Source organism: Molossus molossus, unplaced genomic scaffold (genome assembly GCF_014108415.1).
Source record: "Molossus molossus isolate mMolMol1 unplaced genomic scaffold, mMolMol1.p scaffold_m16_p_18, whole genome shotgun sequence".
Classification (NCBI taxonomy): Eukaryota; Metazoa; Chordata; class Mammalia; order Chiroptera; family Molossidae; genus Molossus; species Molossus molossus.
This window is the reverse complement of record NW_023425353.1, coordinates 44,373,677-44,388,883: the sequence shown is the minus strand read 5'-3', so window position 1 is coordinate 44,388,883 and position 15,207 is coordinate 44,373,677. Positions and strand designations below refer to the sequence as shown.

General features: G+C 40.5%; 1 protein-coding gene across 3 annotated transcripts in view; it reads left to right on the top strand.

Moving 5' to 3' along the window:
• ZNF385D (zinc finger protein 385D) overlaps nucleotides 1-15,207 on the top strand; it is a 739,643-nt gene that overhangs the window by 436,820 nt on the left and 287,616 nt on the right. Inside the window, exon 1 of one of the 3 annotated variants that reach the window (XM_036267089.1) lies at nucleotides 11,492-11,923. The exons of 1 other annotated variant lie outside the window; for it this stretch is intronic. In XM_036267089.1, coding sequence (XP_036122982.1) covers nucleotides 11,902-11,923 — 22 coding nt within the window. In that variant the 5' untranslated portion in view covers nucleotides 11,492-11,901. Of the gene's footprint in view, nucleotides 1-11,491; nucleotides 11,924-12,714; nucleotides 12,779-15,207 lie in introns of those variants that run through there. One more of the 3 variants, XM_036267088.1, reaches the window with a different exon arrangement.

The window sequence follows — 15,207 nt, the reverse complement described above, 5'->3', positions numbered from 1 at the left end:
AATTAGTCAATTTCAAAGGATTTCCCAAGAAATTTTATACTTGAAAATTGTGGAAGTTCCTCAAAGCTGATGATGTATTTCTTCACACTCAAATTAATTAGGGTTTTTTCTCCTTTAATTTTTCTTTTCCCTTGAAGGTGAAGAGAACGCTTTCAACTACACAGAAACCCTTGTGAGACTTCTATTGTCTTTTCAAAGTAATGACACCTTCTAGAAAAGATTACCCTTTTTGAAGAGAAAGGGGAGAGCATCATGACTGAGTATCTCCTGCAGACCCGACAGCTCTGAACCATCACCACTGCTCGGACAGACTACATGGACCTGGCCACTTATTTAAATTCTGGGCTTCCCCTTCCTTACATTAATTCCAAAAGCAACAAGTCTCTGGAGAATGGATGGGCTTTCTTCCTAAGTTACTCAGCAATTTCAAGGGCTTCTGGGGGAATAACCATACTCTCTCTTCTTTGAGAAATTTGTCTTATTTGTCTGTAAACACTTGGGACCTAAATTTATACCACCAAGCACTTACTGAGTACTTACTCAATGACAGGGTCACAGGATGGGTTCTCTAGGAGACAGACTGAGATGAAGGCTAGCATGAAGGATGCGTATTAGGATGTGCTCTGGGTCGGCACTGGGAGAGGGAGAAGAGGAACTGGTTGGGGGTGGGGTGGGGGTGAGCTGTGCTGCAGGTCCAAAGGCAGCATGGGTACTCCAATTTTTTTGCTCTTACATTGCTCATCTGATATGTTCTACCACAAAGGCCAGAAACCTTGGCAAGGCAGTTTCCAGCAGCTGAGACAATGAATAAAGGTCCTGGCAGTTGAAAGCGATCTGTCTACGGCACTCATAGAAGCTAGGCAAGAAGTTTGTCATTTTAGGCAGATCTGGGCAGTGCGTCGCAGGTGGGCAGGCATTGTTGTGAAATTCTGATCCTCATCTCCAACCATGGGCAATAAAATAAATGAGACATACTAATTTTGCCTAATGAAATTCACATTAAAAACAGGGAGGTATACCTCGTGGGCCACAGGGATAAGAAATTCTTGAGACATAAGAAAGGTAGTCACTAATTATGACTGTGACCATCAAGAAAAGCCACCTAGAAGACTTACCATGTGAGTGGACCATCAAGAGAGGAACATGTGTTGGTAGATGAATGGTAGAAGTTTGCTAGTGAGATAGAGAAGGGTAGAGATAGTGATGGAAGAGGAGAACGGATGGAGCTGCTGAATACAATAAAAGAGATCCTTGAATAAAATCTTGAAGATATTGGAAAATGCAGAAAAGTAAAAGGAGAAAGTGTTTTCATCATAATTTAGAATCACTATGGCTTCAAATTGCAGTTACATGAAAGATTTTATCAAATAGGTCATGTTTTAATCATAGAAAGAAAAGCTATGAAAAAATGCAAGAATCGACAACATTGGATCACCATTGGCATGCTATCAATTGAAACTAAGTAACAGGTGACAATAGTTGACACACTCTTTAATCCCCCTATCTATAAACCCTGTGCAACTGTGTTACTTCTCTGACCTTTATAGGCTATTGCATTTGGTGACAACACTCATTCCCACACCATCATTTCATAGATTAAGAAACCAAGACCCAAAGGGGTATATGACATTTATGTGTATTTCACCTGAGCTCTAGATCATATTTTGGTCATTTCTATTAATATTGTACAGATGTCTGATGGCGACAACTGGTCTGTAAAGTTCCATGGTGTATTAGTTATCTATTGATGTGCTTAAGAGAAAAAAAACCACCCCAAACTTAGAATCTTAAAGCAACAAGAAATGTTTATCATTTTACACAGCTGCCGTGAATCAGGAATTTGTGAGTTGCTCAGTTGACTGGTTCTGACTTGGAGTCTGTCAGGACTTTTATTTAAAATATTGGTCATGGCTACAGGTGTCTGAAGACTTGACCCAAGTTGAAGGATCCACTTTCTAGGTGACTTACCCACATGCCTGGCGATTTGATGCTGGGTGTCGATTGGAAGTCTCAGTTCCTCTCCACGCATACTCCTTCGTAGGGTTTCTTGACTGCCCTCATAGCATGGCGGGCACCTTCCCCTGGAGTACGTGATCCAAGACAGAGAAAAAGAAGCAGCCACTTTGCCTTGTATAACCTAATCTTGAGAGTCACTCTTGGCCACACGCTTCAGAATGGGAAGGCACTAATAAGAGTATGACGACTGGGGGTGTTTTGGAGGCTGGCTTCCACACATGAGGACAGGGCCACATTACTTTCTTGTATTTCTCCATCAGAGCCCACCACATAAGTTGAGTTATCAACGAGTTCCTTTTCTAGTTCTTCATGGCTATGCCATAGGTATGATTGATTGTCACATATAGTTGACCCTTGAACAACATGGGTTTGAACTGTGCAGGTTCAACTTATGCATAGATTTTTTTTTCAATGACTACTGTGAATATATTTTCCTTATGGTTTTCTTAACACTTTTTCTTTTCTCTATCTTATTATAAGACGATAGTATATAATACATATGCAAAAGATGTGTTAATTGACTATTGATGCTATCAGTAAGGCTGCCAATCAACAGTAGGCTATTAGTAGTTAAATTTGGAGGAGTCAAAAACTATACATAGATTTTCGTTGGTGTCCCTAACCCTGAGTTGTTCAAGAGTCAACTGTCATCAAAATGTGATAATATTTTATAAAATCATTCCAATTTTAAGTAAATTAAACTATGGTCAGTATTGAAAAATAATGCAAAAGGGAGTATATATAAATCAATTTATACCTAAAATATGCACATTTTAAACCAATTTTTCAAAAATGTGACTCAAAGAAGGCTGTTATTATTGGATTATCTCTTGCTTTGCTCTATCAGTTAAATCTAACTTGCATCCAATTTATTTTCCAGTGCTCAGTGAAAAAGTCTAGATTTCTTATGAATTAAATTCTATATTTAGTCAGTCTAGTTCCTGATAGTGTACTAAGCATCAGTATTCATGAAAAAGAATATAAAGAAAAATATGACCTTTACTTCAAATATGTAATCTGTGTATAGCTTTTAAAGCACTTTCTCAGTTGAGGACAGAGTAGATATTTATGTTTTCTATGATTTTATAATCTTAAATATGAAATGTAAATGTTATCTCCATGTTAGAGTAGCAGTAATAATGTCCATCTGCATAAAAGCTCCCTACCACAAAAGTGAGTCTGTGTTTACCTTTTGAAAATGCTTTTACAAGAGGCTGTGGGTAGCATTCCAATACCGAAAAGGCCAGTTGATCAGATAGCAGCAAAACTAATGAAAAGTATCATGGTAGTGACAGCAAGATTAATTAAGTTCCTCCAGTTGTATTCACGTGTGGCTGTGCAGAGTTCCTTTGGGTACTGCTGCAGTTAAATGGTATTCATGGTGACAAATACTGTAGATTTCCAGAACTGACACATTTGAGTCAAGGGTAAAAATCACATTCGGTCATTTTATCCACCAAAGGAATCAGAGATGAGCCTTTAGGATTATTTATATGTTTGAGGAAAGCCAAAATGGAAATTGAAATATAATTAAAAGAATGCTGAAACTGGAATGTTTTGTTTTCCGTTTACACTTTTCCTCTATGTGTTTTAGACATTTTGACAAAGGAAGCCAAACAAATTTCCATCTACTGTATTTGACTGGAGGCACAGAATTATGCACACTTGGAAACACTTTCAATTACTTCGTGAATTCTTGCAACACTGGGGCAGAGATGCATTGTCTCTATGCTTACTCTATATAGTTATTATCAGAGTATATATAAAAATGGAATGTCCATGACCTAAAGCATCCAAACGTACTAGAGCTGTACTCAATTTATCTTGAAGGATTTTTGTTTGCTTGTTTTTTAAAGCAAAAGAAGAAATTCAATATGTTTCTGTTTTCTTCTTCCATTTTGTTTGCAAGCACATTTGCAGGGAGGCCGGGTGGGGACAGGGCTGATTTTCAAATTGCTGCCCAGAAACCAAAAATGAATTTTATTTTAAGAAAAACTGGAAACCTCTGGAGTGTATATGATCTTTCAACCTGCTCCACAAGATGTATTAACTCATGTTATTGTGTCACCAAATATCTTTGGAGCCGTATGATTACATTTCTGTCTTTGGAAGCACTTTGAGGCTCACTTATGTATTCATTCAGCAGACACTTCCTATGTTATCTGTCAAGTAAAATTCAAATCCTTTAACCTGGGATGTGAGATCACATCCAATATGGCTTCTGCATTTTCCCTTCCAACTTTGCATGAAAATCTTTCATGAAAATTGCTCTTAAATACTTGAATTTGTTCTTGGTCTCCCTGACATGTTATTCACAATCCCACCTTTGTTTTATGTTGTTTGGCAACGTTTTCGGCATTTTCTCAATCTGGGCAAGTGTTAAAAGACCAAGCTTAAGTTCCAGTTCTTTTCTGCAGTTTTCCAGGTTTGCCTGAAGCCATCATCATTTCATTTTTTTTTACCAAGACTTTATATACATTTCCTGGATTACTCACTTGTCATTTACTTTGTATTGCCTTTGTTTTTATTTATACTTTTGGGCATGTGCGTCATCTTCTTAAATACAAGTGCTCTGAGGAGCAGAGTGAGAGCTTAGACATTGGAGTTCAGTACCTCGCTGTATAGCATCTCCTTCTCTTCTCTCCTCCGTCCCTCCCTCCCTCCTCCTCCAGCACTCTCTCCTTTATTTTATTTATTTTTGCTAGTGATGATAATAAGTATAACAATTTGATTTCCTATGAGTGAGGCACCAAACTAGGTGGTCTCAGACTACCCACAACAGGCCAGAGTTGACCTTATAAAACACTAGTAAAATATAAACAACTTCCTGAAGGGCTTTGGGAATAGGGGGAGAAAGGGAGGCATGGCAAAGAGATGATCTGAAAAGCTTCGGAAAAGAAGCTTGTGATGTTTCTGGTTACAAGGGAATCAATACTATTAACCAGGGCAAATGAACTAATGAATGCCACCTATAAGAGAAGCTAGGGCTTTGATTAGCTTCTCCTGAACCACTCTCTGCCTAAACTTTCTGTTCTTGACTCTAGTACTTGGCTCCCACGTTGGCTTCCTGACCTGCTCCACCCACAGAATTTCTGATCTCTCTCTTGTCTAATGGCTGACCAGCCCTCTGGTTCCTGGCTGGCCTTTCCTCAGAGCTTTGGGAGTTCTCTCTGTACCCTAAGATTACTTTTGATGTCTCCTCCTTGTCTGTGTAATTCTGCCTCTTGTCTGCAACCACACCAAAGGTTGCTGCTTCCTAAATCATGGACTATGTCTGATGTTAAAGACATGCTCTAGTCTCTAACCCAATATGACATGTGCTTGGTTCTTGGCATGCATGCATTACTGCTATGTTCTGGGATATGTTAAAACATCCAAGGAATTAACATTTATATAATTTTTCCATGACTCCAGTGAGCTTTTCTTCTACTTGGGGGATATTGACAACTGAACAGGTCATTGAAATGCAATCTGATAAATATGATAATAGAGGTATACAAAGAATATTTGACAGCTCAGTAAGGGAACACATGAGTCATGCCTAAGCCCAGGGAAAGACTTATTAGAAAATAAAATATCTGAGTAGTTTGGGGTGGTAAATATAACTCTTTAGACAAATAAAGGGGAATAGAAAAAGATATTCCAGGTAGAATACAAATATATTCTCAGTAGGATCAGAATGGAGCATCATCTTTAGGTAGAAGACTTTTGAGATATTTATTCATGTAACAGTATTTATTATACACCTCTTATTGTTTACATACTCTTTGAGGCACTGGATACAGCATAGATATGGTAGATACACCGCTGACCTCCTTCCTATTCTATTTGGAGAAGAGGAACAGTAAACTGTAACTCATGAATGAATGAGATAAAGAGATATTTTAGGTCCTTTCCTCTGCATGTGAAAAAGGTGGAAGAGGTCCCAAATCCTACTGGACACGTTGGAATATGGAAACTCCTAGAACGTAGACAGAGATTTCTGTAGTGATGTACCTTCAGCATCTAGAGTAGTACTTGGCAATACTGCTGAGTACCCAATAACCATTTTTTGAATGAATAAACATGCCTAGGCCTACGTCATAGCCACTTCTAAGGGAAGAATTCTACGCAGGCTCTCAATGTAGGTTATTAAATGTTTTAAAAGAGCCCCTATTAACTGACTATAGAATTGATAGGACCACATATAGAAGGGATTTATTGGATGTCTCTGAAGTCATGGAAATTTAAATGGATAGAACTTTGGAATATTATAGTTCTTATAAGATTTTATTTTTATCCAAATATTAGTATGTCTTTCTTTGTGGGCAATTAATTTCAGACTAAGGTCCCTAAGCATTAATTTCAATGACAACTTCAAGGGAGAATATGAAAATAAAAATGATTTATGAGTTTATAGTAGTGTCTACACAATCTAAAAGAATTCTGATCAAAACACTACACAGATCAATTGAATTAGGCATTTGTTCTCATCTAAGACAAATTACTTATTTCTTCACTTTTCAAACTGTTTTTATAGTGGATGGTGGTATATCAGACAGAGGCAAACTTAGGCTTGAAATAAATAGCATTTCATAAGATGTCATTCATATGTCAACAAATATTTATTCAACAAATTATTATGCTTTCAACAAATACTCAATCACCAAATACCCACATACCTGGCTTCTTGCTTATAATGTTCCAGGGCTCAGTGTTAACCCCCTTGCTTCTCCATTTCCATCTATACTCCTTGAAAGGTATCATCTGACCTCATCCATTTAATTACCATCTACAAATTGATGACTTCAAAATTTAAATATAAAACCCTAAATCCTTCCCTGAACTTCAGATCCATAGAGTCAAACTGCTCTGGCTCATTCCCACTTGAATATGCAAGAGCTATCTCAAACTAAATATGCCCCACATTGACTACCTATTAACCCCCGACCAGGCATGTTCTTCTACTTTCTCCTCCAAATCAGTTAGTGGAAATTTCATCCTTTTCAATTGCTCAGTCCCCAATCTTGAATAATCCATTATTCTTTTTTTCTCTTCCATCACCTATCCAACTCATCAGGAAAGCCTATTGACTCATTCGGACATATGTCTAGACCCCACCCAATTTTGCCACTTCTACTACTCCTACCTTGGTGCAAGACATCCATTATTTTCCAGATTATTACAAAGGCTACCTAAATAATCACTTTGCCTCTGACTTTGTTCTCTTTAGTCTATTCTCCATACATTAGTCCTAGTGAATCTATTAAAATATGCAAAGTCATGTTAAATCAAAGGCATCCTGTACAAGTCAGAATAATGGTCAAAGTCCATATACTATGGCTACAAAGTTCTACTGAATTAGGCTCCATGTGACCCATTTGACTTCAATTCTTACATACTCTTCGGTACCTACTCTGCTCTGGCACACTGGCCTTTTTGCTCTTTCTGGTATCCCCCAGACAGGTCTCCCCTCTGCCCTTTGCACTTTGTGCAGTACTCTTTATCCAGCACCTAGAACAATTGATGGCACAAGCAGGAATTCAAAAGATATTGAATGAACAAATTAATAATGGATTCATTAAGTATCAATTTGTGTTAGGTCATGAAGATGAAAGAGCGTCCTCTTTCATTTGGGATGCTCTTTTATCTTCATTTGGAAAACAGACAAGTACAGGAAAATGCCCATACTATGTCTAAGTGCTAGAGTAGGAATCAGTGTTGTGTGTTATATAAAAAGAAGTATTATGTGTTATGTAAAAAAAAAAAAAAAAAAAATAGAAGCAGCCTGTCATTCAGTCTTAAGGTTAGGAAAGGGTCCTCAGAGAAATAATAATTGAACAGAGAACCAAGGTTGAATAGGAACTGTCCAGGTAAAGACAACAGGTAAAAGAGAGTACAGTCTTTAAGGGAACTATAGTCATGAAACAGGATTGCAGTGAAGAGTGTGAAGGATAAAGAATTCACGACTGGAGGAGTAATCAGGGACCTGGCTGTGAAAGGCTGTCTATGCCCTGGTAGGTGAAATAGAGAGACACTGATGAGTACTGAGGAAGGGAGTGACTTGATCATCTGTGCTTTAAAAAGATAATAATGGATCTAATATAGAGAATGGATTGGACTTGAGCAAGCCTGGAGTCAAGAACCCTGGATACAATTGTATTGCTGCAATATAGGTAAGAGATGAAAGTGGACTAAACTGAGACGTGGGGAAGGCAATGTAAGACAACTGGGCTGTGCTAACTCAGTGCTAAATTATTGCTGCATACAGCCATGAGAACTTGAAAAGACAAGCAAGTTCAAAAACTGTGGCCTGCAGTCCCACCTGGCATCTGTACTGCATGGGATTTAAGAACAGCTGCTGCAAAGCATGGACAAATTCAATTTGTGTAAGCACTTTGCATAACACACCATCAACCTCAAAGAACTGACTGCAGGCACACAGAAAAGTATGATGTTTTGCACACAATCTGGTGGTATGCAGTACGTTCATTCATTCTTTCACAAATATTTATTGAGTAGCAACAAGTGCCAGATACTTTTTAAGAACTGTGGATATACCAGTGAACAACTAACAAAAATCTCTGACCTCACAGAGATGTATTCCAGGGAAGAGAGACCGACGCAAATAGATGTGCACAGAAGTGTGTCAGATGATGGTAACTGCTGCGGGGAGTCCTGAGGGATGGGAGGAGGTTAGGGTATGCCAGGGGAAACCGTGATAAAAGAGAGCAGGACAAACCTTTTAGCAAGACTTGAAGGAGATGAGGGATCCAGGAAAGCAGCTATCTGGATATTTGAGCAGAGAGAAAATTTTCCTGTTACCATAATTTTTTTTTCTTATCACTTAGAATTTCTACTTTATATTTATTAAAGTTCTAACCCCAAATATGTAACTGTTTTAGGGCATTCCTCATTTTAATAGTGAAAAATAGAGTTCTATCTAGTAAGCAATGACCTGATTTCTCCTCGGAATCTCCAGCTTCTAAAACCTTCTTAGAGACAGAGGAGGGCCAGAGGTGTGAACTAGGTCCTTCCCTGGAAGCTGCTGAGTCCTGTCCTTGAGTTGACATTTGGGAGCATCTCTCAGGCAAGAAGACATATCCGGAACCTCATGTCTAGCTGTGTCATCATTTGGATGCTGTTTTGTTGGAAAATAAAAATAGTAGTATTTTTCATTTTTTAAAATATGATATATACAAATAAATTTTAGTGAAATAATAAAGAGTATAGAAGTAAAATTAGCCCTGTTGGTGTGGCTCACGGATTGAGCATCGTTCCATGGACTGAGAGGTCCCTGTATGATTCCCAGTCAGGGCACATACCAGGGTTTCGGGTTCAATCCTCAGTAGGGGGTGTGCAGAGGCAGCCAATGGATGTCTCTCTCTCACATCAATGTCTATCTCTCTCCTTTCCTCTCTCTCTAAAACAAAAATCAATAAAGACATATTTTTAAAAAGTAAAATTAAAGTAATTTGTTTTCCATCCAGATATAACCAGTGTTTGTGTCTGAGGCCTTGGCATTCCAGATAACCCTAAATTGGAGCGGGAGGGACATACACCCCCTCTCCCTACCGGAGCATGCAGTGACTTACCATTTAATTCTTTGAGTAATTGGGAATTGTAACATAAATTCAACATACAAATAGTAAGACAACAATTCATTACTGACCACCTCCTTGAAAAAGTTGCTAAGGTCTCAGAGCCTCACGTTGTTCATTTGTGACATTGACAATACCCACAATTCTGCATCTCAGTTTGTGAGTAAGAAAGATGACATAAGTGAACGCACCTTGTCACTGCAAATGCATGGGTGTTATTAGTTATTAAGACAGTCATTTAGTGACTCAAATCTCCTGTTTTAAATTCCACTCTTAATGCTTGCATCTCCTAACTACAGGAACTCAAAAGGACCAAAAAATTTAACATTAAACTGCACTGCCCCCTAGCCCATGTAGGAGGTCAAGGCAGCCCATGAGTTTCAGGAGTAAACTCCACCACAGATGGTTCTTCTGCCTGAGGGAAGGGCCATTAATTGGGCTTTTGGATGATTTCCATCTGTCCAAAAGGAAAAACACTTATGTGCTTTCTTCAATATTTTCCCGTTACATTATTTTTATTTTTAATTTTACAGGAGGAGTAAAAATGTAAATATTCTTTATTATTTAAATTTTCTTCAAATGGCTTTACATGAAGTAAAAGGACATCACTAGATGTATCCTAGGACTCGGTGTAATATTTCTGATTTAAATATGATTACCTATTCACATTCACCAAAACTCTTTATAATTCATTGTGGGAGAGGATATTGGTCATAGTGTTCATTTCACAGAGAGGAAAGAGGGGGTTAGGCTTTTTTTGCAAGATTGTACAGCAAGCAAGCTGTTATTATTATGAGCTTTGGCCCCCTCATTCCAAAAATATCCACCAACAGATACATAATTGTGCAAGGAAAGACTCTTCAATATTTTAATATCAAAATGCAGAAATATGTGCTCACACGGCTAACAAACACCCATATGAAAAATATATGGATTGCTTTCTTTCATAGGCTCCAGTTCTTTATTTAATAAATTTTTGTAGAAATTCTTTAAGTCTAAACGACCCAGTAGGTAAGTTGGTTTGCAACTTCTCTTAGGAAGAACTTGTTCTGTGGGTTTATTTTCCATGCTGAGAATTTAAGTATTAATCAGCAAGCTTTCAGGGATTTCTTTCTAACATCCTTTTCTATGTAAGATAAGAACTTCAATTCATTAGACCATTGGAGGAGCCAGAGGCTTTGCTAAGCTTTGCCTTTCTTGACTGTTCATCACAAATTTAGTGGGAGCGTGTGTGCGTGTGTCTATTACACCGGTGATTAGACTGCAATTTTGACACAATCTTGTTGTCTGTCAGGCTGAAGGGCTCTTCCTTTTAGGAGTCAAAGATCATTTCAGCCTTAGCGTCCTTTCTACTACCTACTAAGGGAGGCAGCAAGTGTGATCTTGTGAAACTGGGAGGAGACTTATTACCAGTTAATTTTCTTTACATTTCTCTATCGACCTGGCTCAGAAAAACACTCCAGAAATAAAAATAACTCTTCAACTACTGGCTCCCTGTGTTCTGATCACTCCTAAGTGAAAACCTCCATTACCCTAGCAATGGTCCCTTGAGTCTTTTATTCCTCTTTGGTGTAAACAGCACAAACAAGAAACCCTCAAGCCTATGGCAGAGAGAACGCAGGCACAGGAGACAGCATTCCTTCCTCTTCCCACCCACTGCCTTTTAACTTGGTAGGGAAGGCTACATCTTGGCGAGGATGGTGATGACAGTGGCGGGAGGGGCGGGAGAGAAGTGTGTCTAATTACACGTTAATAGCAGACCTCCCCTAACCATGTCCCCTCCCGCACACCGGAGACTCTCCCCCAGTGCTCCTCGGTGGATCCGGAGACCCCGCTCTCTTTAAGAGAGCCTCCCGCGCCCCTCTCTCCGCCCCCTCCGGGTCTCTGGGCTCGTCAAAGCTTCCCGAGAGCCATGGTTGGTCCAGGCCGGCCAGCGGGCACCTCCTGGAGCCGCGGCGAGCCGGGGGTGGGGTGTGGTGCGGTGGGGGGGTCTGTTTGTAGTACTCTCAGTCCTGATGTCACAGGCGCGGCAAGGACATCGCAAGGAGGAGTCGGATTACAGTAAGGATGGGCAGTGCAGCAGGCAGCCCGAGCGCACGCTCCAGCCGCCGGGGACCGTAGCCCGGGCGAGGCAGCCCGCGAGGCGCTCAGCCGCCGCCGAGGACGCACGCCGGGCGCTCGCCGCCCTCCACGCCGCCGGGGACCTTGCCGCCGGGTGTAGCATGAAAGGGCTCTGCTCTGCGAGGCAGCCTCGGGTGCGAGCTGATGCTGAAGACGCCGCGGTGGGGTTCCGGCTGTCCGATTAATGAGAAACATAATGTATTTTGGTGAGTGTTAACTCCGAGGATGGAATCCTGGGGGTGCCCAGCGCTTCATCAGGGCAGACGAGCCCTAAAAAGAAAAATCTTTAAACCGAGAGAATCTATTACCTCCAGTTGGCAACCGGAGGACCAGGCTGGTGCAGCGTTCAAAGCTTCCTTTGTGCTCCGGTTGGGGCTGTTTATTACTCGTGGATGAGTTTAAGTTGGAAAAGAAGAGACAGCGGTGGGGGTGGATAAAGTTTGCCTTGGTTTGTCTGCATGGAGTTGGCTTTTTTAGCTAGGTGAAGCAGCAGAAATGGTGGGAGTGGGGAGTCATGGGCTAACTTGATGGAATGTGAAACAAAGTTCCTATATAACTGATGCTGTGAGAGCTTAGTCAATATCAGTGTTTCCTTAAGCATTTCGGTTTTTCCCTAATTCTGAGCCAGAAAGGGAAAACATTCTTGGGTGTGCGGTGGCTCAGCAGCTGAGAACGCTCCTCCATACCATCCAGCAGCCTAGCACAAAAATGCATCTTCTTTTAAACCTTGCGAGGTCTCGGAGCTGTTAAATATCTGTGCAGTTTAGTTGGGCGCCGCGGTGGAAGCCTCCCTTAGGTTTTCAGCTGAGCTGCCTGTATTTCCAGAAAACATGTTGAGGCTTAGATCTGGGCTACCAGTGGAGCACTGTAGGCAGGCGGGGAGCTGTACATTCTCACTGTAACGCTGCAACTTACAGTTAGGGGAGGAGGCGAAACCCCTTCGCTAAATAAGAAGCCACGGATTAGGACGGAATATCCTTTCCTCCACCCTGAAGTTATGTTTTCCTTCTGTGAGTTCCATCCGGTGTCATCCTCTAAGGGCATCTATCTGATATTCAAAGGTTTGTGAGAGCAACTGGAGAGGGGCGAGGGGGGGGATTCAAGAGGCAAACGCTCTGGGTGATTTCTCGGTTAGCTTTAAATATGAAGTCTGGAGTCATTTTTCAGATTAAAGAAATATTTAGATAAATGCATTTGGGGTATTGTTAGTTTCTTGGGTATTTATTTCTGTGTGTGCTCTGTGCTTTGTTTTGTTTCCTTGAGCCTTTGAAACATTTGTGAAAGTATGGAAGGAACACAAGTTGCAAAAGCTGAACGCCTCTAGTTGTCTTGACAGCAGTTTTGATTTCCCTATATTAGAAAAAGGGTCTTAACATAACTAGAATTGATTTGGAAGAAACAATCCTGATTTCATATCAAATTTAAGCAGAACCCAGAGTTAACACCCCTTTCCAGGGGTTAATGATAGAGGTAGTAAGCTTGTTTATTGGCAGTTAATAAAATAGCAAGTGGTTATTGTTTATCATGACTATATTTGTGATAAATGGAAAAGCTTGTAAAGATAATACGTCTTTGGACAAAGGAAAATTTTGGCATCTGTAATGATATTTGAGGGATGGGAAGTAGATTGTAAATTTACTTAAAGTTTTGAGCCTCTTGCAACAATTTCTTAGGTGATTGCGTTGAGGAAGTAGCGTTAACTAGAGTAGCGGTAGAGTCTAAAAGTACTGGTCAGAGCCATCCATGCTGTACTGGATTATCATGTGGCTATTGGTGAAATGTTCGCCGGGCCAGCTCATGTTATTAACTGTACGCTAGTCCAGTCGTCTTGTAAAGCAGGGTGATTCACAGGGCAATTAGTTTCAGTGTGCAATGCAAGTTTTTAATAGTACAAATTGAAATGTGATGTCCTACTTCAGATGAAACGATACTCTTTTAAAGGCAAGGCTAAAGTTGCCCTGTGTGTCATGAGCATGGTTCAGTCTTACCATAATTCCGGCATGAGATATGTTTTTCTATTCCCGGAGGAAATCGTGAGGATCCAGGAATGCCGCCTCTTTCAGGTTATGCTGTGCAGCCCCTTGCTCAAGCTGATAGCCATCCAGAACTCCGAGAACCCACCTGTCTCTAATAAAATGCGTGGTCTAAGAGTGAGGGCAAGAAGCATTGAGCAATGCAACCCGGGCATGTGAGGATTCAATAGCATTCACATGTTTGTAAATCCCTAAGACTATGCTAATAGGCAGATATGTGTGTGTGTATCCAAAATGTTAGCTATTTCAGGTAATTTTTCAGAACCATGCTTTTACTTTGCCTATTACTTTGCCTTCATTTTTGAACTGCCGATGATTTATCAAGTCAGGGAGAACGGGGACAAAGGGAAAGCCAGGCTGCATTCTTGGGCTTTTCTGGTGATTTGTGGGAATGGGGTAGAAATGTCAGAATCCTTTTATTTGTGTCTGGGGAGGAAGGGAGGAAGATCATGATGATGCTGTAACATGGGGTGAATTGATATGCAGACAAGATGTTTACTTCCCTTATAAATAATCTAGTTTTCAGTGCTGTACCCCTCCCCCAAATATAACTGAAGAATCATTGCCTGAGCAGGCTGGCTCAGCTTTTCTGCTTCTCTGTATGCCTCCTTACCCTTAGGGACTGGACAGTTGGACCCTGTCCTTGCTCAGTTGGAGTCACTTGTTTGTATGCAAGTTGGCGGAATACGGAATATTTCCAGTTCTCAAGAATAGCTCGTGTTCCGAGTGCGCTGTCTCAGACTTACATGACGAATGGACTCTTTTAATGGCTTAAGCCTCACTCTTATCTCCTATTGAGATTTCAGTGCAGTGTTTTCAATAATTGTTCATTCGCACTTAACTGCGTAGTGATTTAAGAGTTTGCTGCTCAGTTACCCTGGATACTTTTGTTACTTATTCTATTGATCTAGCATTCATTACTTAGAGTTAAAAATAAGGTTCACATGGGAGAAAGAAGCAAGGAAAATCCCAGTCAGCAACCTGATTGAGGTTTACTGTAAATGCAAGGGAGAGTAATAAATGCTCATGAAGTTACCCTCTCCACCCCCATCAATATTTTACATAGTTAAAAATTACACGTGCCAACGATGAATAGCCATTAAAAATGTATCCAGAAATAAAAGCAAGGCAGTTGGGAGACTTCATCCCAGATTAAGGAAGAGAGGCTGTGGGTGGTTGTAGGTGCAACAGACCAGAGCCACCGGATTACAGTTTGGTTAAAGGAGTGTGTTGGTATGAAGGGCAGGTTCTCTGCTTGAGTGCATCCCGGTTATTTCTCAGAGCCTGGCAGAAGGTTGTAACTGTGTCCTGTCTCCAGCTCTAAGCACTGTATGTCTGAATCATCTCCCCCTTTCCATCTGGCCCCAACTATTTCTCCACCGCTGGAGCTGGGAGTCGTTACCACTGGTCATATCAACCTCGCAAATTGCCCAGAGTTGGTCAGAGAGGTGCCATGT